At 45.6% G+C, this 26,060-nt stretch overlaps 1 protein-coding gene across 4 annotated transcripts in view; it reads right to left on the minus strand.

The window, feature by feature from the left end:
* Positions 1 to 26,060, minus strand: part of LOC107221358 (neurogenic locus Notch protein) — a 157,305-nt gene that overhangs the window by 35,159 nt on the left and 96,086 nt on the right. For all 4 annotated transcript variants that reach the window (XM_015660315.2, XM_046730798.1, XM_046730799.1 and 1 more), the window contains 3 exons: positions 16,136 to 16,492; positions 14,186 to 14,341; positions 6,336 to 6,518 (listed from right to left, as the gene is read on the minus strand). In XM_015660315.2, coding sequence (XP_015515801.1) covers positions 6,336 to 6,518; positions 14,186 to 14,341; positions 16,136 to 16,492 — 696 coding nt within the window. The remainder of the gene's footprint in view (positions 1 to 6,335; positions 6,519 to 14,185; positions 14,342 to 16,135; positions 16,493 to 26,060) is intronic.

Genomic DNA, 26,060 nt, shown 5'->3' on the forward strand with positions numbered 1-26,060 from the left:
GACTTAGCTGAAGAACTATGAGTCGCAGCTTTACTTTACTGCGGGTTTTGGATGCTGCTTTATACTCGTGCAGCACGAACGTGTCGCAAGAATAACATTTCCGTCGCTTTTGTAAACCCCGTCATAGTCGGCCAACCGCACTACCCTTAACGTGGTTATTCCCTCTTCCATTGACTGGCCTCCGTAAGAATGGCACTCGCCTTCGCAGCAGTGAAACTAGAAACTTAATTAGCTCCAATTTAGCGAACACAAAAGCACACCTTCGAGACAACAGTTGAAGCGGAATAACTGTAACGGAGAAATGGTGTAAAGTCTTCGACAATTCGCGGAGCGGACAGTTTTTCCTCAAATATTTCATGAACCATAGCTGAATTGGAATAATTGGATCGAAAATTTCGGCATTCACTGCCGCCTCAAGGCGGCTCGGGCCGATCATTCTCGACTCGAACATGGCTGGCCAACAATGACCCGGAATTTCTTGACAGATGGACATGAGCAGCATACGTCAAAACCAACCCACGCACCTTCGTGACACTGAGAGGCGTGTACATTGGCTCTTCGAGCGCACCGTTTATAGTCGACGTCACGACGATTTGAAGAGTGAATGATGTGTCGGGCCGTAGGACGCCTTGCTGAGCGACACCGACGTCATTCGACATCTCCTGCGGTCTTGACATCTCGACTTGTTAGGCCCAAGTATTGAAATTTTTCTCTCTCACACAATTCTGCGCTTTGTTCACTAGTTTGGCTTAAAAACGGTTCGTGATTTACCGCCCTCTTTCTGTTATATTGGTCGCCAATTACTTCTGATAAAGAAACAGACGACCATCTTATTGCATTTCCATAGTCGTAAGCATATTGCATGGAGTCTCATGCTAGCCAGATTTCCGAACTCCAGGACTTCGAGGCTTGATTTGCGAGCAAATCAACCGTTGCGTTTTGTGTCATGATGATTTCTACACAAGTGTACTGTAACTTTTCCGATGATTTACGCTAGGAGTGTCAGATCGTGTACTATCTGGTCCCAGCGGATCTAGGTCCTAAACTTTGAACTGGGAGCGGATTTACGGCGAGGATCTGATGGAGCTAAATCTTGATCGACGGTTCTGGATATCCTTCGATTCCCGGAAACATCACTAGTGCGCATGGGAGAGGTAGAAAAACAAGGGAGAGAGTTTATCGCTCGCGTCGATGATAATTGGCGTCCGGTGTCGGAAGCAACGGACCAGTTGATGGTGAACCAGGAATAAGCATCGGAGGGCTCTGATCGCCGCAACGCCAAGCAACGGAGGCGTCGCTTCACTCCGCGCCCTATCGGGATTCCAAGAAGACAATTAAATTAACCCCGGGAGGGATAAGGGCAATGATAGGAGCCCATTCAAAGTCAGACAAATGCGCGCGTCTCTTACTCGGACAAAACGATCACTCGTATCTGGACTCCCCCGTCGCCGTTCATGGACCGAGCGAGTCCCTCGATCATTTTTCAAGCCACGTCGGATAAAAGGAACACGCCGAATACAACGCTGGTTATAATGCACCGAAGCGCGCGTTGACTAGTCGAGGTGCGAGTTAACAACCGGAGGAAAGTCAAGATTCTCTGTTCGCCGCAGTTTTCTTTCTCTAAGGAAAAAGTCTCTGCTCGTCTCGACTTGATTTTCATGAAAGCAAATGAACCGCGCGGATTGTACGTCTGCAGTACGATACCTACATGGGTAATAACGCCACGTCACGGAACCGCCGGAGGACACAAAAGCGAGAATAACTGTCTTACGATGCTGCGGAGCACTAGCGGAATATGTAGAACGAAGAGGTGAAGTAGAAGGGAAGAAGAATACATCGGAGGCGAGGATGTGAGACGGAAAGAGCCGGAGGAGCGGGGTGGAAGCCATTGTGCGTCCGGCACAATGCAGCGCAAGCCTCTCCGGGATAAAGCTAAGAGTAATCTACATCTTCAATAATATATCATGCGGATGGTGGTCTGTTCCTCCTCGTCGAGGACGCGGCGAACGGTCGGCCGGGTTTCGCGTGGGTGAACGCGCCCCGCAAGAGTCTGGCAAAGACCTTCGTGTCCTCTACCGTGGTCTCGTCGTTATTGAGACATGTTGTGCCAGTTGGAAAAGGTGCATTTTGAATAAGCCCGCTGCCCGCCGTCAGGATGCGTGAGTTCGAAGGCAAGTATGGCACAGTTAGTTTGAACGAACTTGGTGGAAATGCTGCGTCCAAGAGCTGTAATAGCGAAGTAGCGGTCGACACTTCTGCTCTTGTAACTTGGCAAAAATTTCCTTCTAATCCGGTTTTGCCGCGGCGAGAAATTCCTGTTTTGTGTAAACACCTGTAGAGTGCGGAGTAAAGCAACGTTGAAAGAGATCATACTCGCACCAATGCCCGTGACGGCATTCTACGCATAATAAGTGACACGTGTCACCTGGATGGAAACCCTGACGGGACGTCATCTTCGACGGCCTTCTTTGGATGGCGAAGGAAACTGTGCTCTTAAAACAAGGCTGAGGAATTGACGTCGGCTTGACAAGACTGACATCTGTGTCGTGCTCTAACCTTATAAAGTCATCTTCCCGACTCGCAATTACTCGAAGTACTTTATACTTTTGCCAATAGACAGTCGCAAGTGTCAGTGCAAGTGGCCAGATTTTCTGCACTTCTGTAGGTCTGCACAGGAGTACTTCTCTCAGCTTTAAAACCGAGCATCGGAGGTTAAGATTTTGGTATTAACCATATGTATGTAAATGACGACGGCTGCAGCAGGGATGTTATCGGACCATTCGATATATTTATTCCATCGCACGACCGACATTCTCGATATTTTTCTCTCCAGGTGTTCTACAATCTGGCCAGCATGACACTATCAGATGATTGTATAACCGCGAGATGTAATTGGAAGCGTTCGTCATTTACTTGGGTACAAATACACACGGTACTCCTGACTCGTCCTATCTTTACGTCTTGCATTCAATCTACAACATCGGATTTAATTGCTTCTTACAAACTCTGGTTTTCGAAAATTCCAGAATCTCCCGTCAACCAGAACGAATACAACGACCTTCTCCGCTTTCCATTATAACCGAAAGAAGAAATGGAGGCTGCAGGTGGTGCATCAGAAAGGAAAGATGAGATAAGCCTTTTCGCATGAAACGATATGAAGTCCATGCAGCCTCTTGAGATCTCATATTTCGCGGATGCCACGATCATATTTTACACAAGTCCGGGTCGCATCTCCTTCTCCTCCTTTCTCCATCCAACACAATTTCCTCGTTCTGTGCGAATTCCTCGAGGTTACTTTACACCGCATGGATCTCGCGGTTGATGGTTAAAACCAATTAAAAACCTGGCGATTGCCTCGAGGTACGACACGATTTTTTCACCGGAGTTGAACCAGCATCGCCGTCGTTAACACGGTGCTTCAGCCTCGTCGCTGGTCCAGTGAGTTACCAAGTAAGGGTGAACCCTGCGTACTCGCCTCGCCTCTGCGCGCAGGTTGTTTTTATTTTGGCTGTCACTGCATGCGTCGTCCCGGTGCAGGAGGCTCCCCACGACACGTTATAAGGGCCCTCCGACTGCATAAGAGCATCGAGTCCCGTGTAACACAATACGGTCTTTGTTTCGCCGCTGGGCAGCGTAGCACAGCTCGAGGAAAGCCCTGAAGAGGCCCTCAGCCCCAAATTTCGTGCACCTGAGACCGCGCGTGGACTCGTCCTGCAGCCCAGTTCTATGGCGTGCTGAATTCAACGCCGTTGTTCGTTGTTCCCGTTATTTTATTTTTGTTTATTTTTTTGATAATTATTCACGTGTCATAACAGGTGAATGAGTTCGGTGGACGAGGACTGCGTCCTGGACGCACAAAGGGAAAGGGGCTCTCTTTGATCTGTCTCGCGTTTGGAAAGGATCAGGAGTGGAGGATCTGCATCCATGCGCCGGTCTACTTTGATCCCTGGCAGGGCGTTGAATCCTGCGAAATTTATCGGCAATAGATAAGGCGTGGACCTGTTTCTTCGACTATTGCCTCCTGGATGCAGCTCCGCAGGCTCGGTTGAAACTTGGCCTCAACAACACCGCGGGAATCCCCGTGAAGGCGAAACAAATGGTGCACTAAACGAGATAAACTTACGTACATCGGAATTGCCAACATCAATTGACGCGCCGCGTATACATTTACATATAAACGTGTATATATTACATATAGATATGTATAGTATATATATATATATATATACACGTAGTGTACACATGTATTTATGTATAGATAGTAGATATTTCATCGATTCAAAGATTAAATTTATCGACTTCAATACGAATAATATCAGGTAGGGTAGGATTAGGCCGCGAGAAGAAATTTAAATGCGCTAGGTGTTATTTTTAAATCTATTTGCTTTTCACATTGAGGTTCGTTTTTCTTCAACACGTGGTTGAAGTATGTCACCTCGAAGAAGTAAGAATAAAAAATCGATTCTCGATGAAGATAAATTTGAAATTACGCCTACGAAATATATTATCCAATTAACGAAACGGACTCTAGGCTGGGTGAAAAAAAGAAAAACCCCTCATCCATATACCTTATAACGCCTGCGCACTGATCGTTCCCCCTACGTTACGTTACATACCTCTAAATCATCATTATCTCTCATCTTCAACGTTTTATACTTTGGTCTTTATTAAGAGATAATTTTCAAATCGATGTCGTCTGCAGCAACTGCAGTTATTTTTATAAAATTATTCATTTCATTTTTTTCATATATCTATATAATATTCTTGAAGTATGGATCATTAGCTCATCGATAGTGTCAAACAAAAAAAAAAAAAAATACTTTTCCAATTGTGAAAGTCATAAAAAAAATATACGAGTACACCCATAAAAACTTTTTGCAATTATTCCGGGTGTAATGAACATTTTATGTCGCGACCCGTCCAATTTAGTTTTATATACAAATGACTCTGTATATTATAATAGTAAATTTAGACAGAGACAGAGACTGATTTAAAATTCTTATAAGCCGCCAAAGATTCATCTTTCGAAGATGCATTATTTATGAAGCGCGGGGTATTCATACCCAGTTTTACCTTCACGTTCCTAATGACACTAAAATCTTTGTTATAATGTAACGACGTTTTATTCTCTAAAGCCAGATACAAAATTACCTTCCAATTCAAAACCATCTCTATCTAAAATATGTATAATATACGTATATATAGAAATAATTAGTTGAACCGTTAAATTCGAGCATAAAACGTGTGACGATTTTATTCAGCTATAGACTAGACACTGCAGTGTAAGCGTTTGTGGTCGTCCGGTCTATTTACGACGTCGTCAGTCCATTCTTCGCAGGTCAAGAGATCGATTATCTTAGTTCCAGCGGGAGGCGCGGTGTGCGAGGTGTCAAACAATTAAAGTTGACTTACGCCGGACGCAAAAGTAACGAGTTGTTGCCAGCGCGAGCGGTATCAGATGCTGGGCTTGTCATCTCGGAAGAATTTACCGGCGACACGAACTCGGCTCGACGTTACCGGGGAGCAGCGCAACGCTATCGTTGCCGGCCCATCTATCTGTGTATTTCACGCGTTCTTTCCAACCCCCGGAGTCCGAGGATCCAGCGAAGAAGTCGCCGAAACTGTACATCATCGTTCGCGCGAAAAGTTTGTGCAAGTACTCTGAGCCGAATGGAGAGAGGAGTAAAAACGGCGTGTAGTGAACGAATAAAAAAGGTGTAAATAGCCGGCGGGCCGCCTTCATCGTTTGAACAATGAACGTCACGGTTGACCATCCACAATTTCTTGACGCTGAAATGAGAATTGCGCGACTTTCTCCAATGTACATAACGTCCAAAGGTAACGGGCCACGTCACACAGCAGTCAACTCAACCATAATGGCTTTTGTTGTAGATATCGAAGTCATCTTTGAAGGTTGATCATTACAGAAATAAGTTCGCGTGATCAACAAGCTAACCAAATTATTCCTACACGTCCTAAGAGGCGGGTACGATCCAGCCATTGAAAAGAGATTAATTGATACTTGAAGATTTCCATACCGCAGCTTGTAAATTTAACCAAGTCACGATTATGATCTGACACTTCTTAGAAAGTACTTACATCCGACTAAGTTTTAAAGATCATGTCAAGCGGATGAAATCAAAAGGCGAAGATGTGTACGAAAAAAATAGTACATCGAATTCATTCGGATGTTGGACATTGCTGAAGGAGTTTTTAAAACTATCGATTAAACTGCAAGTAATGATATGACTCGGTGACAATGTCGCGTGCAATACTCGAATAATTCATCCGTTGATTTGTAAGAGGTACGTAAAACATAATGTTGCATAACTTACCAGGCATACAGACGCAGCGGAAGGTGCCGGGGTCATCAAGACAGGATCCGTCGTTTTGACACGGATGAGATTCGCACTCGTTGACGTTTGTCTCGCACCTCGGCCCGGTGAATCCCTGAGTACAATTGCAGGCGAATGATCCAGGCGTGTTGACGCAGATGCCATCATGTTCGCATGGCGATCCTGAAAAAATCGAAGTGAACCACGCATAAATGATGGATGCGGAACAAATCTCAACAGTCTAACAATGTTAAAGCATAAGAATATCGATAAAATTAAAAAAAAAAAACAAAAAAACTACCAGAAAGAAGACATGCAAACATTCGAGAGAATCATAATCCAGGGATAAGAGACTGCCGAGCAAAGAGAAAGACAATTACGGTACAGAGTGGGATTTTCTCGGAGTTCTCATCCCGTGAATGCCGCATACCGCTGCCATGTAAACCACGTCTGTTTAACCGTTTTTCCACCCTCATAATTATCCATGACAACAACAGATGTTACCGTCTGCCAGGACACATGCAGGGCACCACGGACGTTGCAAGAACTCGTCTCATTCGCGATCGTTTCAAAGCGCCCTGCAATAAATTCCTACGCACTCTACTTCAGAACTTAAGATTGTATGTGTATAAACCTTGATCTCGATCAACGAGCTCGTTTTGACACCTGGAAAAGCGTTGATCTCCGTTTAATCAGTCACGATCACAGTTGACTTAGACAATAGATAGAGTGAAGAGTGTCTTCGATAATGACAGAACGACCTTTAGCCAAGGTGTAATTCGCGTTGTTGCGAGTGTACAAGAAATGCTGCAAATGCGCAAGGAGTACGGTTTGCCGGGATGGTTCTGACATAATTACTTTTCGCCGGAAATTGAATCGCGGTGTGTATGTGTGTGTGTGTGACGGAGAGAAAGAGAGAGAGAGAGAGAGAAAGCGAGAGACGCCGTTAAGTCGAGAAGGAGACGGACGGGGAAAGGAGGCTGTTGCAGATACGAGTAACTGCACGTGCTCCGGGCTGGCAGAATGAGCGGATCCTGCCACCGGCAAGCGGCCCATAATTAAACGCTAAATTGTTATTTTAAGTTTAATAACAACCATAATGACCGCTCGCCCACCGCTCACCGTTATTATCTAGATTGCATATTTTCTGGTAGATTAAGTTCCGTGGCGTCGCCGTACTAGCTCGTCTGAAGGAACGGGTTTCTCACTTTTATCGTACTTATATTACCGAATGTGATACCAAGTATATCGGATGCCGCCCTTATAATCGCAGCCTGCGGTACGACTTTTCAGCCAGCTCACAGCTGCACGCTTCGAGATTTTTTGGGCTGGAAGAATCTTGGTTCAGAGTTTGGACAGTCGAGAACATCGATGTGCCCAGGAATTCTTTGGCATCAGCCGAAATCGTACGTGACTACTTATCGAATCGTGTGTTTGGTTAGCCGGTCTTTCATGCCGTGCAGCGCAGAGTCGGTCTCTCCTGCTATGCAAACATCTGGTATGGTTCACCTCTCCACCTGCCCCACCCTACGCCCATGAGTCTCATGGGAGACGGACACTCGAGAGGTGAAAATTCACCCGATGAATATTTATTTACAAATTTATTCTCTCCGCGCTTAGCACCTGCATTGTATGTTCACGTACCCTACAATGACGAACGCGTGCGTCTATACTTCTTCTTAAATAACTGATCTCTATTACCAAATCTGAATATACACCGAGCGCATGTTTACCCAAGCTCACCAAAGGATCTGTCTCGGAATTCGTGTGTCTCACTGGTATTTTCGGTACACGAGTATCTTACAGATAGAAGATGAATCGTGAACTTGGGAAAAGATTCATTCCTCGTGTATCCGTCGTAGCGAGTAAATTCAAAATCGAAAGTTACTGAAAATATTCTCCGCTTGCAGGCGGCGTTGAGTTCGAAGATTTATATACGACGTCCTATAGGAAAGCGAAAGAATTCGGGACGTCCTGCACCCACTCGGGGTAGCCAGGTAGAGAGCCTGCACCAAAGTATCAGCTTACTATTGTCACGGCGCTGTTGCCAACTTTCCGCAACAATGGGTCTTTGTTTGGGGCAGCAGGTAGTATTCGAGAACGAACAGAAAATTTTCATTCCCGATCGATACGACGCGTCTAAGTGGATAGAGAAACAAATTTGCCAAATGTTTCATCGACGGTTGTGAAGACGATATCGTTTAAACGTTTCAAAGTAATTTCATCGCGATTTCATTCGAGTCGCGTGCCGTCGAGTCGGGTAAATCCGAAATCTTGAATGAGCTGGCCTCACGATTGAATTAAAATTCAGCCCAGTACTCGTGTCTTCGCGTGTTGCATAGGTATCTACTCACTTTCCACGTGCTTTATTCTTATTACGAGTTACTCACATTAGGGCGTCGCCATGTAACGCTACGATGCTCAATTTCAGGACTGAGTTCTTTCCCCCCATATATCTTTAGAGTGGCACGAAGTCTCTGATGCTGATCAGGTGCAGCAGCAATGATGCAGGCTACAGTTCCAAAGTTTGCGTGAAGACTGCAGAACGGTCAAGCCTTCGGGTTGGACCAAGTCGTCTTGGAAATTTCATGCATAACCAGCAGGGCGATCAGTCGCTCTGACACAAGCCATGGGCGAGTACAAGGTGGTTATAATTGTGGCGTTGGCTGGCCGTTCGCCTCAGGCGATGACGTCTGGACGCAGCTGCACCTCTTCTTCTTTTTCTTCTTCTTCTTCTTCTTCTTCTTCTTCCTCTTCTTCTTCTTCCTCTTCTTCTTCTTCATCTTCTTCTTCTCCCGCTTTTTCTACCACGCCAATCAAAGACGCGAGAAGAAGAAGATCGGGCGGCACGCGGATGGCTAGAAGATTTTACGTCAGTAGCCGTGGCAGCAGCAACGGTATCCCGAGTCTGAGACGACTGGAGCGTTGAAAAATTCCTATCATTAGTACCTGCTTCCATGCCGATTCTTGCATATGGTAAACGCACCGAAATTCCCCATACATATATTATCCGTGATTGCAGTGGAAGCGGGTCTTTGACTCGGATCGACGAATTGGTTCTCATTTCGAAATTCGAGCTCATTGCTACCGACGACGAAACGGTGGACCGGTCTCGACGGCTAGAAGTTGGGTAGTGCCTCGCATCAAATTCAACCCAGACCTGTGTTGAACGATGTTAAACTGATGCACCATGGAACAGCGCCACCTTACGATGCCCCGGCTTTTTAATTTCATTGCGCAAAGTACCTTTGCTGCAGCACTAATTAGATATCTTTTTCAACTCGTTCCGTTTCATATCTCTGGGTTTAATTAACTACCGTTCCGTTTCCAATTTTTAAACCCATTCTTCAGACCTTTCATTTGTTTTATACAATGTCGATGACAACTACCTAAACCAACGATAATAAAATAGTTGCCAGAAAATAGCAACAAAAAAAAAAAAAAACAGATTTCTGACAACCGACTGTTCGAAGGAATTGTAAAAATGAATTCGATTTCGAAACCGGAGATGTTATAAGTTCTCGAGAATGATAATTATGGTGAAGGACAGTCGCAGACTCGAGGATAAATGACGATCGGGAAAAGTTTGATCGATTTTTAACCTCGGGGCGAATAGCTGGCGAAGCTAGAGAGGAGAAAAATAATGTTTTTGAATTAGCATACCGACTGGGCATTGCAGCAGTAGTTCGCCGTGACAAATATACATCCGACAATTATATCAGTCGGCTTTACGAGATGATTTTTAAAGCAGATGACGCAGCCACGCAATGGTCAGCCTGTAATCAAGGGTGCTTAACTCGTGTTATCGATGGAGAAATCTTGCCGAGCAGAGAGAGAAAGAGAGAGAGAGAGTGAACGAACGAAATAAGACCTGACGCCTAATCACTCGTTGAATCAAACGCCGCTCTCCGGGTCTGGAGACGATTTTCTTCGGGTTTACAGTTTATCATTCCCTACCGCAGCGCGATTCCGTCTGTAATCTTGGCCGTGATTTGTGTCCGAGACAAGAACATCGTTGGTTCTTTTCCCCGCCCCGTGGGCTTCGGGTGCACGGCATGAAAACACCCTCGGGCCCGGTGCGAAGTCAGCTTCCTTCGCGTCCCTGAGTAATGCGCTAATAATTATACTGCATGCCACAAGCTCCCGCGAAGCTCGACGGCCAAGAAGCTTGCCAGTCAAAGCCGGCCAAATTTCCTCACACGGTTAATTAAACCAACTGGGAATAAAAAAAAAAAAAAACCATCGCACTACATGGTTATTGGGGAACTGTACATATTAGAGTGATCGAAGCTAGGTATCAAATTATCATTGCCGAGGTATTCAGTCCTCGGAATAAAAGAATAATAATTTTCTTTCGGGAAGTAAAAAGTTTACCTTTAAAATCGAACGGAAAAATTTTCACGCTCGGAAGCGGACAACAGAGACAGTTCATTAATGTGAACGTAGCTCCTTTCAAGGATCATTACATGCCGGATGGAAAGGTTCAGGTCCAGGTTGGTAATTACGACGGCTTGTCTTAATCGAGTTACCGCTACGTTGATGGGATTTTTTGAGTCTGGCAAAAGAGATTGATTCGACTCATTGTCGCGCTGGTCAGCCATGGGGTCAAGAGGTCGGGTTGTGTCAGGAGACTGAGAAGAACAGGTGTGATGAATGCGCGAACTCGACTGAATTGAATACAGTTTTCGTCATGATCGTTGGAAAAATCCTCATTGACAAAGTCGTAAACCTGCAAGCATTGCGCGATCTAGCAAACAGCCAATCTACCAACAGAATAGAATCGTAATTAACACGAGACAGCCGGTAGTCAAGGGCGGTTAATATTAATTAAGAAAGACCAGACCGCCGAGAATAGGCCCACAGCATGTGGTCCACACCTACCGGCTTCCTATAAGTCAGCGCATTACCGAACCAAAGATAATCTCTCTCTATGTCCCTCGGGATAATTTGATTCTCAGATAACTAACAGATAAGCTGACCATCTATAGGTATATGTAGGTATATATAGGTATATGTATAATGAAACTGTACCGTTCAGGAAGCAGACTCGAGCGACCTTTAACCTTTGACCTCGAATAATATACATACCCGTTATCAGCGAGTTTTGACTTTTCATCAACTTTGCGCGTTTCATCTCCATTTTTCACAACGATGCATTTGTCAGATGTGCGTGTTTAAATATACGTACTCTAAGTGAAGAAGCACGTGTTAAAGCAAAATGAATCATTGTATGGTTCCGTATTCTGAGCGTGATTAGCATACTCTTTCGATACCCGCGCAGTGTTACAGCGTGCAGGAGCAAAATTGTTTGAATAAACGAGCCGAAAAAGAGACGCGGGTTTTAACCTACGCTCCGCTTCATCTCTCTATTCCGTTTTCTCTCCCTATCTCTCCATCTCTTCCTCGACGAATACACATCACAGGCATCAGAACATTAAATAACGCTCGGACATACGTGTGGACGAATATATATGTTTGTGAATAGGTTGAATGAGTTGAAACAAGTTTTCCCACAACGCGCCTCGAGTCTACTAATAATAGAGCTTATATCGGACGTGTTCTTTTTCGACGGGGAGGAGAAGGAAAGAGAACAAAAACTCGAATAAAGACGAGGAAAAACGCGCGCAACCGGAGATGTCACAGCCGTGTCATTACGCGCAATTATTTAGTACAAGTCGCTGTGCGGAATAAACCCGCGGATCCGCCGCGTTGCACCACCTGAAAGGAAGAGGGGGGAATGGGATGATGGAATTCCTCGAGACGTATAATCGGGTTCTATTATCGCCACTGGCGAATCTCGAATTGACAGCTACCTAATGTACCTGCCTGCCTGGATGCCATTAAAAACAGTCATTAAATCTAATTCCACATTTGATCATCGCATGTAGGCAACCGGGTTGTTCCTGCCCGTTGCTACCGATTATGAGTCAGAATCTCTCCAATTGCTGCTCTTACACAAGCCTTGTCTTTCGGCTTGGCGTTCATTCTCATTCGGTTCGATAAACTTTCGGTGTCAGTTAATTTTTCTCGATCTTTAAAGAAATGTGAATCGACACCAATGCAAGTCCGAACCTTTACTCGAGATGAGTTTAGTTTCTAACCAAAGTATAAACTCGTTTTCTTCTCCGTTTTCTCTCTCTAAACGCAACTGTACGAGGCTTATTAGTGAGCTTTATAGACGTATTTCTACATCGACTGTGTAATCTCCAAAAATTGGCTGTAAACATCGACGAACGTCGTGAATATTGATGTGAATGTTAACGTGATCACGGTCCCGAATTCGTGGCGTTTAATGTGTAACGTTACCCTCCTTAAATGATTGTTAATAAATTCTGTAAAGATGTTAATGGTCTATAAATTCATGAATTTCGTTCATTCGTACCGGATTTTAATTTCATCCTCTCCTTCGATTGGTTTGTAGTCAAACTATCGTGAGATCAATAACACATAAATGTATGAGCACTAATTCCGAGCGTTAAATTAGCCTTGAAACGGGTGTAATATAATGAAATCTCGAGTTGACCTTAGCATCTCAGGTATGAGCTGTAAAGTGTGTTTAAAAATTCAAGATTCGTTGCCTTATTTCAAGCGTCTTCGAGGCCGATATTTCATCGAACAAAACCTGCAACAGCATCAATAAATAAAACGAGCTGTCAAAGTACCCGAAAAATCGAAATGAAACTGTAATTTATATTTACGACAAACGGAAACAGATGCGGCCAGAACTATGTAATTATTGATTCAAGTTTTCTTGTAAGTTTTAAAACGTCACGAAGCGATTCGAAGCGTTTGCTGGATCCGATGTAACACGCGAATGTTAGAACTAGTAGCAAAGTCCGTAGAGTATAATTGTTTCTCTGTATCTATCCATCTGTATATTTCGTCTTTTATATTTGTTTTCATTTCATACGAGTTGGCGACGTTGCCACAACCTTTTAAATAATGCTGATTGAATCCCAAACACGATCGAAGCTTATTAGAGACAGCGGTACGAATTACCGGTAGGGAAGAATAGGTATAAGAATATGGTGAGCATTAACGGCACGTACGATCATTAATAACCTCAATGAATAAAGTATCCTTACGTTCACACGTCCCGGAGAAAATATGATAAAAGATATTATTACACAGGCGTACGTATCTATACGGGTATGTATAATAGACGCACGAAGAGTATCACAACCGTTAATGATACTTTCTTCTCTCTTGTTTCTTTTTTTATCAAACAATAATTAATTCATCGCAGCGTAACGTGTGTGTCTACTGGCAGCGGGCATAATGGCTATCATTTTAATCCATCCCATTCAGCGATATCTGGTACATTAATTTGGCAGTATACCGTTTTCGAATAATGACGAGTCGACCGAGTTCCTGTCGGCTCGTAGCTGATGCTCACGCTCCTGTTCCTGCTGTGGCTCCTGCGCTACTGCAGCATCTCCTCGACGTCAAATCTCTTAATAAAATGAATTATTACCGTTCGCCACCACGAGCCTTCGCCTAGGCTCGTCCATCACACAAAAGCATAATCAAATAAATTACAACCGCGCGTTTGGCCCATCAATTTCCAACCCACCCTAGAGAGATCGGGCATTCGAAATTCCACGGCAAACAGCAATCGTAGATTCGCTAACGCTTTTCTCGTTAAACGGGCAAGCAGATTATTTTCCCGAGGTTTAACCTATCTAGTTTAACTTTTACTTTGGATACAATGAAAAAAAATGCCTCAATTGTGCTTCATCGCAACATCATCCCACCCGCCATGTGTATCACACATGCTATACACTATACGCAAACTTCCACGAATGTTTTCGCACGTCGAGCTGGTCGGAAAAAAGTTGAACTCGAGTTACCTTGTTCGCATTCGTCGATGTCCTCAGAGCAGTCGAGTCCCTTGTATCCACTGGCGCAGGAACACGTGTACGAGCCGTTTATGGGACTCGTGTCGCATATCGCCCCCTGATGACACGGGTTCGAAGTGCATGCGTCGTCGAGATGGCACAGGAGTCCTGAAATAGGATTAAGGAACGGTTGGTGAATTCGTATTATTACTACAGAAGGATATTTCAAGAATTTTCGAAACCAACTGACATCGTATCAGGCATTCGGAACACCTGCATCATTATAATTCTAGGACAAAAGTCCGTGTAGATGGACGCCAAATACGGATAGTCCCGTTCCAAAGATAGGCATCATTAGCAGAGATCCCAAGAATAAACAATTCTCTCACGTTACAGGCGTTTAAGATACGGTGACAAATTCCCTATTCGGTTGTTATTAAGCGCGATCAATTAAATGACTGAAACACCGATTCGTCAATGTATAAAATTACCCGAGTTACCTCTGATTGTATAACATTCTCTTTACGCAAGCTTCTCTCTTTGTAGGTTTTTATTTTCACTCTTTTTTTTCCCCATTTATTTACTTATTTTCATTCTTGCTCAACGCGGTTAATCAGCTGGGATCCGGAGTTCGCAGGTTCCGTTTTCTTTCCTGTTATTGTTTCGCTATTGTTTTGAACGAATACCCGGCTAACTACGTTGTCGGTAGGCACACCTATGCAATCATTCAATTAGCTTATGCTAATGCGCGAATGAGCGTTCGTTCGCGCCATGCAGCGTCTCGTCGAGTGCATTGCTACATGCCAAGACGACGGCACGAGGAATAACGAGAGGAATTAATTAAGTCTAGCCTGGCAGGGATGCATTGTTGTTATTCAGAGTGCGATCACAGTGAGCTCCGAGTTCTCCTCAATATGATTTAAAAAACCGATTCGAACACGTCCGTCGTCTCGATGGATTTACCTCGATGTCAAACTGTAAACCCGTCGAATAGTCAGAATCTATTTGAAATTATTCTTTTCGCAAGAAACCTTGATGCGTAGCCTTATTCTCTTAACTCCACCCAAAATTACTCCATTATGCATACAAATCGTAATGGTATTGGTTGAGCTTCTGCGTTAGGTAAATTATCGGATGTGCAACAACCGTGAAAGCTATAGATACTATATTAAATTATATGCATCAATAGAATGAGAGAAGAGGTCGTGAATAGAAACTTTATCCACGTTGGCGACTGCAGCTACGATTCCAACTGTGCAATTTGTATTGTGTAAATGGAAGCAGAAGGTGCGCAGGCAAACTGCAAACTCTGACAAAGAGGCGTACATGTCAACGGCTCGAGAAATTACGCGTTTTTAACGTGCACCTATTATATACTTTCACGTAAAATATAATGGGAACTGTGGTATACGTGAGAAAGCGTGAATAAAAATCTTAAATGAGAGAAGAGACCAGCCGAACCCGGTAGGAGGTCACTAAAGGTGAACGCCTAGTGTGTATTGCGAAGGTTCCGCTCTCGAGTATATAAAATTCATTCAATATACTGAGTATGATAATTTATCAATCGGTCAAATGCAGTCTGCGGCATGGTAGTCCAAGACTGTACGATTGAATCACACGATAAGTTGTTTGGACCTTGGGCAAAAAAAGGAGAAATTAAAAAAAAAAAAAAAAAATGAAGTTACGAAGTATTCGCGCCAGATACCGCGTTCAGTATAAAAAATTCGAACAACCAATAAACGCGAAGTTGAGCCCTAACTGAGTGGCACATTGGCGTCGTACCGCGATTCTTGCTGGATCAAAAAACGCCGGTAAGAGGCGGTAAGCAGTTCCGAGAAGACCAGCCAAGATGAATAGTGCTTTGGGAGGGAGAGAAAGAGAGAAAGAAAGGTTTAAAAAACGGCGAAAGAAATGTGTAAGCTGGAAGAAGAGCGAGGGGAAAAAAACGCAGAAAAGACTCACCAGTTTTTCCGTGGGTACACTGACAGTAGAAGCTTCCAACTCGGTCGATGCACGTGGCGCCGTTGAAACACGCGGCGCCCGCGCAATCGTCGATGTTGATGCTGCAGTCGATTCCGGTCCATCCGTTCACGCATATGCAGGAGTAACTCCCATGTGAGTTCGTGCATGTTGCACCGTTGTGACAAACCGACGGCCTCAGCGAGCACTCGTCGACGTCAATTTCGCACTGGGTACCGGTAAACGTTGGGGGACACTGACATGCGTATTCGTTTACCCGGTCGATGCACGTTGCGCCGTTCTGGCACAAGTTGCCCGCGCAGTCGTCGATGTTCTCCTCGCACTTGTCTCCTCGAAAACCTGGAACAAATATGGTGAGAAATTTAAATTTCGTCATTCGTTTATCGAGCTTGCGAATGGCAGTTCTACTATAACCAAAGATGGACTTGATTTCAGTACCACTAACATTTCCCTGGAGAATCGAAAGATACGATACGTTCAAAGTGTCTCTCTAATTACGGTGGCATACGTGCTGTATGTTGTAAGGGTCGTTAGTACGACACACCCACTGATTTTCCGAGCCAATCACGCTTAAACAATCTCCTGAAAGCGTCTTGACCTCCATCGAGATCAGTACCGACTTTCTTATAGCTCCTCAAGAACTTTTTCGAATGTAATTCTGCCGCTAATAGCCGTGCGGTGCTCACGATCCGGGTTTTACACCGAGCCGTTAAATGATAGTTATGGCCTATGATGGGAACGAATTCTCTCTGATAATATCCACGAAACGGGAAACACACCGGCGAAAGTTAACGCAAATCTGTAAGAACTTTGATTGGACTATTCAGAAAATAATCTACCGGCTCTGGTTCGCAAATTAAGTTATTGCTATTATCCTGCAATTTACTGTTGAAGGAGATTCACGTTAGCTGCAGTTGGTGATTTCTTTTCGACTGTAAGACTGGATCTTAATTTTGTCATTATCGTGTCAGTTCAGAATGGTGAGAGCAAAATCGTGGAACAGCAAACGATGATCACAGAATTGGCAAGGCGCAAAACCAGATGCGAGTACACGTGTGACCTTTTCGTGTCTCCTCGTTATAAATTATGTACGGGTTTTTTTTTCGTTTTTTTTTTTTTAATTTTTTTTCTTTTTACATTACAAGCATGCTGGCGTACGGGGAGAAAATAAATACAAAACCTGAAAATCCTGGAAGAATATGAAGGCAAGAACGCGGCTGGCCTGACAAAGAAGAAGCGCAAAGGCCTGATCTTGACAAGTTGATAACTCGCACGATCCCCGAGTAATCGAAAAATGTTCTCGGTCAAGCAAGCCAGTCGAAGAGAAGGCTCGAGATGACGGGCCTGAGAGAAAGAGGATGAAGAGAAGAGAGGAGGAAGAGAGCGGTCCGCGTACCGTGAAGTCCGTGATAATCGGCGTATCTTTTTAGAGGCAATTCAAATATTTAGATAGCGGGTAATGGATTCGCGACGCTTCCGCGTGACCTTGGCTCTGTGCAAGTCTTCCTCCTCTTCGGATCGTTGATATCGCGCAATTGGGAACGTCGCGACCGAGCGAGGGGAAGCATCAGCCATAAGCTCCCTTCGCCGACAGGTCAACGACACCGTCAAGAGTCGTTTTCTCACTTTCCACTGGAATTTCTTGCTCGAAACTATCTCCAGCCTATTGCAGTGTGTCACCTCCGCGGCAACTCGGAAGCTGTTTTGCCTGCCTGTGTGAGTTTCGTTTGTCGGCCTCTGCGCCGCAATTAACCTCGCCTCCAATGTGATACGCATACTTAATAAAAAGCATCTTTCGAAACTTCCTGATTTTAGGCTCAGGTGGAACGGAAGGAGAACGATGCTGCATCGCAGCAAGCCGAACAAAATTGTACAACAAACCCGCCAGTATAAGCAAAAACACGAGACTAAAGGCTGAGTAAATAAGCGGACAGCGTTCCTTGGAAGCTGAGGTGAGAAAGTCGATGTTCTTTGTTGCCGAGAACAACTCACCTCGGTTTACTCAAACCATACGCACCACACGTGTGTATCCCTACCGTCAATACCCTCAAGTATTAATACAATATTCTTCGTTTAAGTAAGACGAAAAAGGAAAGCGATAATTCCGTACCAACACTTGTCCAATTAAGTAAGACTGGCCCGTGAAACATCGGGCATATGAAGGTGAAAAAATTAAGAGGTAAGATTAATGGAATCTTTCAAGAAAATTCGAAGACTGTAAACCATCATCCAAAGCTTCGGAGAAATTCCGTCAGCTCCAGAGTTTCTTTACGAACCAAAACCCGATTATTGTGTTATCATTGAACGGAGTATAACATGATCGGAGGAAACCGGGTGACCGCAAGACGTTGATAGTGAGCGCGGATGTATAGGCGATGATATCTGGTTCCGCAGAACTGGTGGTAGACAGGGACAATCGGTGAGTGATAGGAATGTGGGAATTGTCTGCGACCGCATCCGTGCGCTCTGACGCGGGCTGCTAATCAGCATTGCACCGCAGCTAATTACTTACTCGCCGGCATCATGTCGCGTACGCATTTCCGTTTACAGATTCACCAAACGAAAATACCACTTGATAGAGCAGTCATGCACAATTACTCAGCAAGCGATTGTACGTTATTCATACTCGCTTATTCCGGGTAACGTCTAATTCAGTGACAATGAACCACTCGGTTGTCGAAGAGTCGTAATGGCTGGTAAAATAAAATGAGCAAGCCGTGAAAGAGAGAGCGCCGATTCATTATTTCACCCGCTTTTTGATCATCTATTGTTGATTATTCGTTGCGTGACGCAGTTTTCTTGGTCCCACCCAGCAACGTGAATTCCTTAGTCCGACAACTTAGTAACCCGATAGCGAAGCCTAAACTGCCGATTCTCAACCATGAACAACCACCTGCGTCGCATAAGTATCGCATGCAGGGTCAATTTCAACAAACTAAGCAACTTTGCCCGTCGGAATTTGCGGCTTGTTCTCTACAAATAAGAAATTTTTACAAGCGGAATCACAGGATGTTGAATTATCTATCCAAGTCTGAAGTACTTCGTCGAAATTGGGTGACACTGCAGTTTCACAGTATATAAATTTATCAGTATAATTTAAGTACGATGCAACAACGTACAAGCAAATCGTTCTTTAAAAATCCCTCAGCATCTATAAAGGATTTCTAGCTTGGTGGTTTTTAAGTACCGCACATACCGATCCGCATTCGCAATTATGATATCGTGTCGAATCGAGCACGGAGTCTTGTACAGGTGGTAAAGTGAAGTGAGAGTTAGCTGGAAAGCCCCACCAGTCTTGTGTCTGCGCTACACGCCCCTTGTATAAGAGTAGGTTGTAGAATAAAATCTCTATGAAAGATCTGGCTAGATTCAACGGTAGAGTACAGAGTGCGCGACAACGTTGGCGCGTTTTGCTACATGGAACTACGCATACAATACGCGCACTCGTGACTATACAGCGATGCATGCATAAATGAATATACATATAGGCATGTGTGGACGATTACGTGGCAAAGTACACTCTGCATCGGGCATAAATTAAACGAGCCCCATTAAATGGTAACTACGAGCACGTATGTGACTATCTGGTGAACCAGTCGATGGCAAAAGATAGATATACACAAGTGCTCAAGCATGGTAGGGAATAAACCCGGATTTCCTAGTGGGATAGGCAGTTATCGGGAAGCCGATATGCAACGACGACTCGCATGCAAGTTCCCCTGAATCGGTGAATGATATAATCAATCCGATTATGGGTACACCGAAAAGTGAATGATCATGAGGACGACTGTCACTACAAGTAAAAGACGGACCCACTGCTTCAGAAACGATTCGTCTAATTAATAGGTGACCTGAGGATCTTCATGAAGGTATGTGAAACTTTACCGGTTGAACCAAGTCGACAGCCCAGTCTAAGGCATCACTCCCGATTAGCTGGATCACATGCCTAGTCTTCTTTGGTGTACACCAATCATGGCGAATGCGACACGTACAAATACTGTGCGCACGCGTTGGCATGCCATGCAGTTACCCTTTGAGGATATCGTTCGTAGAATTAGAGGAAGAACGGTAATCTGTACCGCAGTGATGAGGTAACCGCATTGACACGAAGTGCTCGGGAGCTCCTCCTTCGGAGTAACACCAGCATGCGGACACTGCCAGCAATGGGACGCACACATGCACACGCGTGCGGAAGGGTTTGGCTCACGGAGAACAATTACAGGGGGCGCGTTGATTTATATATACGGCAAGATCCCCGCACCCCGTTTCCAGATCTCTCGGCTCGCTCGCCCACGCATCGGATTCCGTAACCCTCTCTCTCTGTCTCTGTGTTCGACCACGAGTGGTGAGCGAGGGCATAAGAGGGCAGTTTCGTTCTGGGAAGCGGTCAGCTTATGGAAATAAACCCGCATGTTATTAGCGAAGGGACGCGCCCCCGTCCTGCCCCTGCCCCTTTAGATTCCCCCTATAAACTCCAGAGGGGAACTTACTTCACCGGGTGTGCTAAATAAATTATGTGGTTACCTATCATGCGTACGGTTCGTTGTTATCAAGTCCCCCCCCGCACCCACCTTGATCCCCTAGTAATGAAGAAGAGAGTGTTCTCTTTTCTTCACTTAACTGCTCAACCACATCGACTCTGTCTTCTTTTCTCTCCGAGGCTTTGTACTCGAGACTTGATGATCAGACAGGTAAAACACGTCTCACGGTAAAACATCACCACTCGTGAATTCGTCAAATCCTTACATGGTTTGGAACCAGTTGATTTCTTAGCCGAATCTTCAGAAGAACTCCCCATTACTTAAGCGTCCGCGTAAAGCTGAAATAACGCGCGCAAATGCGCAAGAGACGTCGAAGAGACATTTTTGTCTAACCAGTGGAAGACTGCTGCAATGTTGGTTTAATTGTTCCCTTTTCGGCAAGCGATTCGATTCGGAATTCTTGCAGGAATCCAAAGAATCTGGCAAAAGAGCTCAAATTAGCGACTATAATTGATTTCATTCACCCGAGAATCACGGTGGGACTGGTCAGTCTGCGTGTCTACACATACTGCGCATTACTGCGGCACACCAAAACGACGCGAAGGCGCGCGCGCTGCCCGGCGACGGCTTCACACAGGTTGGTTGGTATGCATCGGTGTGTATGGATATCCGTCACAATCTAGTAGCAATTTAGCAGGTGGTGCTGCAGACCCACTCACTCGGACCCAAAGACCTGTCCAAATATTCGACCGCGGAGAACGTGTCTGTCTACTACTAGGTGGCTTATCCCGTCTCGCTGCTGCAGGGACGAGGACGAAGATGGAGAACAAGAGAAAGAAAAATAGTGAGCGAGAGCAAGACCTGCGCAGCCTGATTGGTACACTCTGAACAGAAATCATTCGCATAGTTCAACGGTGCCTTTTACATCTCACAAACGGTATTACACTACACCGTGCGAGCTTCGCGAGCCACGAAGAATCGGTCACCGTGACTTTCAAAAAGAAGAAGGAAAACACGCAGGTTCGCTCCTGTTTTGCTGTGAAAAAATGGTGACCGCTTGCTGCAACGAAAGGCTCACGTATGAGTAAGTGCCCGTAATCTCGCTCTATAGGTACCTAGATATCATTCGTTCTTTCATAATGTCCCTTCTCCATTGTTCCCTCGCCTCGCTTCGCCACAGTGTGCCGCACGCACTTGGGTCCCTGTCTCCCAACTCATCTCTGCTCGGTAGGTACAGCTCCATTTCGCTCTCCCCTGCATACGTGAGGGATCCCTTAGCTGGCCACTGAGCGTTCAGCATTGCTCGGACCGATCGACCAGACGAAATCTGGTTCACGTTCCTCTTTTGCATTTTCGGTTTACCCAACGCGGTTGCCAACACCCCGAAAATTCAAGGGACATAATCTTTTGTAGGGTAATTTCAGCAGTCGCATTGTGGACGCGAGGCTTGCTCATTGAATGGTTCGCTCGTTTCCTCGCGCGCTCCATTCTCGAGTAAATGGAACACTGGGGTATCTCTGGATCAACTGTCCTTTTCCCCGGCACTGGAGCCCAGGCAGTGCGCACCCTCGCTCTACAGAGCCTCTCCGGTCTCCGAGAGAGCTCAACGCGGCCTGCTCGAAGCCGTCCAGCGCCACGGCGTGATTATTTCTATCTCTGTCAGCACCGCGACCGACGGCGTAGTCCCTCTCTGTCGAAGAGGTGTGGCAACGTCGCGAGAGCGGGTGTGCGTCCCGGAGTCCGGTAGTGGGGACTGTGGGAAAATTCTCATGCCGCCAACTACGCTGCCCAGCGGTTCTCAGCTTATGAGTCCCCAAAAGGTTCCCCTGGGGCCGACCGATCGCGAGGACCGAGTAACGTAGCCCCAGCTTGCGCGTTCGTTTTTCCCTCCACTTAATGACTAGATCGTCTCTAATGGATGAAAACCGCTGATAGTGAGCCGATCTGTCCAGCGTTCAAAGTTGCGCGGCGAAAAGGCAAGCAAAGTTGGGCCTCTTCTTCTTCTGCACAGAAAACCAGCGGGATGCGTAACAAAAATTATTTATGTGCTCGTATTCACGTCGACAAATAAGTGATAATCATTTGATGGAAGGAAATCTTGTTGGCGGTACTATGGCCCATAGGTCATGGCGTTGTGTAGTCGTACGCAGAGTCACTCAGCCTGATCATGATTATTGAGGATCGCGTCGAACCAGCCGGAAACTATACGAAGTCGAGGTATCCTGGAGCCGCGACAGGCTTCGGAAGAACAGATTGACGCATGGCCGGATCGAATTTCGTACAGGTTTGGTCGATCGTCAGGAAAAAGCATATATGTGGGAAGTACCGTGCCTGCTCAGTCCCAACTCGAACGAAAGTTTTCATTGATCGTTCAGTAAACTACGTTATTTATTGCTTTGTAATTGATGGTTTTGTGGTCCCTGTATATACACACACGTTATACACATTGTGTCACCACGATCGTGTCACAGGTTGGCCGGGAAATTATGTGCGGGTGTCCTCGGGTCCCGGAGTAGGTACCTGAGCTCCGCCTAAAGTAATCGGCAACAGGTATAATCCCGCCTCTCCTTTCCCCGCGATGATTCTAAGCCTTGAAACTAAAGACCCGAGACACTACAGGTAGGCGCGTACCTGCTTACATCTTCACCGGACTCGCGGAAGGAAAGATGACATTCCATCATCCATGGTAAGTATCGGATGAGGGCAATTTGAATAGGAGATAGTTGAAGGTGGGCGCCGCTGACGGATGTTCCACAAGACAGATGGACGTCACGGGTGTTTCAGACTGGCCCAACCCAATTTTGATTCCTCCCTTGCATATGCCCTTAAATTTTTTCCATGGCGCAGCGGCAATCCGGTGAAGCCGAAGTGAACGAATGTCCGCTGAAGGGCCGAGAACCCTTCGGCGAGTCACCCCGTTCATTCCGGGGCGGTAAACCCGGTGATATCTTTTCTCGAATTCCTGAGAGTCCTCGAGAATCCTTATAGCCTGGTTCTCGAGGAAGAAGGAGACGCTGACGACTTAATTCAAGAGTATTACGTTCGCCGCGCATGCTGCGGGGCGGCTTCCTAGACGAATTTTTGTTACACCGCTGTTGCTGCAGCAGGGCGACAAGCTTTCGAAATAGGGTTCCAATTAACGATGAAGATTCCTCAAGTGGGCCCGAAGCATTTTTGATGCCGGCTAACCGGGCCTGACTGCGCGAACGCTTCGGCAAACACTAAGCTCATTGATTGTCATTGAGCAATGGAAGCCGCATGACGAGCCCATTGTTCGAATACCAAGATCCGACGGCGTATCTAATAGCGCATTGTCGACTTTACTACAGGACCATTCCGATCTTTGGGGGACCTGCACGAACGTATGACGGGACGTTATACGACAATAGCCCAAGGAGCACGATACTCTCTGCGCATACCTTCGTGCGCTGACATTGATACGACTCGAACGAAACGCCGAGTAGAGGGTGCGGCGGCAACGAAAGCACTTGTTGATTCGCGCTCGCATGGTACTATACCACCTGTTGCTCTGAGGCCAGCGCATCCAAAACAAACGTTGCGGAAAATTACGAGTGGTGTTGTCGATATTTTCCAGAATTTTTTTCAAACACTTCAAAAGGCAACAAGAATAGAAGATAAGGGATCATCTCGAATTACGCATTGACGGTGCGCGGTGGTCCAGATTACGAGGAAGCGATAATTCATGTCTGCCCAACGTGTCGAGGATGCCGTACGGTTCAGTCGTACCCCGTGGGTCGATGTTATTCTCATATTTCAGTGCGAAGAAACGGGCGCTATTTCACCTGCTTCGGATCCAGGTGCGCTGGCACTGATTTATGGACAGCGTTGCGCACAGTGTGCATTGCTTTTGTTCTTCCTTCGACAAAAATAATGCGCGAGAAGCGATAAACTTTTCCTTGCATACAAGCAGAGCCCGCCTGGTCACCGCCGCCGCCGCCGCCGCCGCCGTCGCCGCCACTCCAATCTTCGTAAATGCGCGACAAGACGAAGCATCGAGAAAACCAGAGACGAAGAAAGAAAGAGAGAGAGAGAAAGAAGCACAAGCGAGTGAAGCAGAGTGCAAGATCACGGTCGCCTTTATCTTCTTATACCAAGAAGACTCGCGTGCTATTCACCGCGAAGAACCCGAAGATTCTTCTTCTCATATAAGCTTCAAGACTCGAGTAGTGGGTACCTAAGTAAGTGTATTGTGTGTGGCCTTTTTGTGAGTAGGTATCCACACTCCGGCTCATATGGTATACATATGCATACAAATGCCGAGAGAATCCTTTCGGGCGGAGAACGAACGAACGTCGAGTATATCAAGAAGGGGGGCGTGGGTGTACCCTTCCTGATTTACATACATGCGTACCCCATACGTTATTTACCGCACCGATCACCCAGCATCTCATCTCTTCAACGCGAGATGAGAGTCTGGGTTCAGTGCACCCTTCAGTCTGTCGGATTCTTCGTCCCGAGTCACGGAACGGTCTTACTTGTCTACCCATCAACCTCTAATACAGGTATATAAAAACCGTCTTCTAATATTTTCTACATACGTACGACCTCTAAAGACTCACGATCGGTAAAGATGCCCAACTCATTGCTCGCTCGTTTTACACGTATGAAAACTGAAGGAGTGGCTCGCTATATACACCTTCTTCTTCCGTGCAACGAGATCGACGAGGTTCACGCTACGTTAGGCATAGAAATGAGAATGCCAGACGACGACAAACCTGGGCGAGCCTGTCAACGATTTCGATCACACATAATTATGATAAATGCTGCTAATGACTATTGATTGTCGGGTATATTGATTTCGACGTGATCCTACTTCTAGAGAATTTTCCTACAAAGTTTGAAACTGCAGCGAAACGATTGTCTTACTTGATCAAAATCCCCCGCTGGATGAGAAGCAACGGTACATGTCGGAATGAACGACGTATAAAAATTCTCAATAATCGATGCACTGTACAGCAGGTCTTCACTTTGCCGCAATGGACCCTTCTAAATATTTTACCGAACCTGTCATAAGAGGGGAACCCCGTAGGTCAACGAGAAAAAAAATATGGTAATGTGCAGGCAAAAGAAGAAGAAGAAGACGAGCGACGCCCACAAGAGACTCGATAAAACTGACGATGTTCTAATATACCCGGCGTCTATTGATGCTTCGGCGTTATGTTAATAAGCCATGGAGATAATTACTCATTAACAAACATATACTCACGATAGACAGAACATCAAATGGTGAATTCGGCACCGGAGATTCAAAGCTCATACGGACGCTTGGAAACTGTCTTGAATAAAATTGCCTCGGTACCGATAAGATTGCGCCGAATTGAGGCGGGGGATGGATTATCGAAACAATCAAAAATCCTTCCACGACGCGGCGTTGAGAGGGCGTCGAAACCTAGGCGAGCTGGCTC

The sequence above is a fragment of the Neodiprion lecontei genome, chromosome 2 (assembly GCF_021901455.1).
Source record: "Neodiprion lecontei isolate iyNeoLeco1 chromosome 2, iyNeoLeco1.1, whole genome shotgun sequence".
Lineage (NCBI taxonomy): Eukaryota > Metazoa > Arthropoda > Insecta > Hymenoptera > Diprionidae > Neodiprion > Neodiprion lecontei.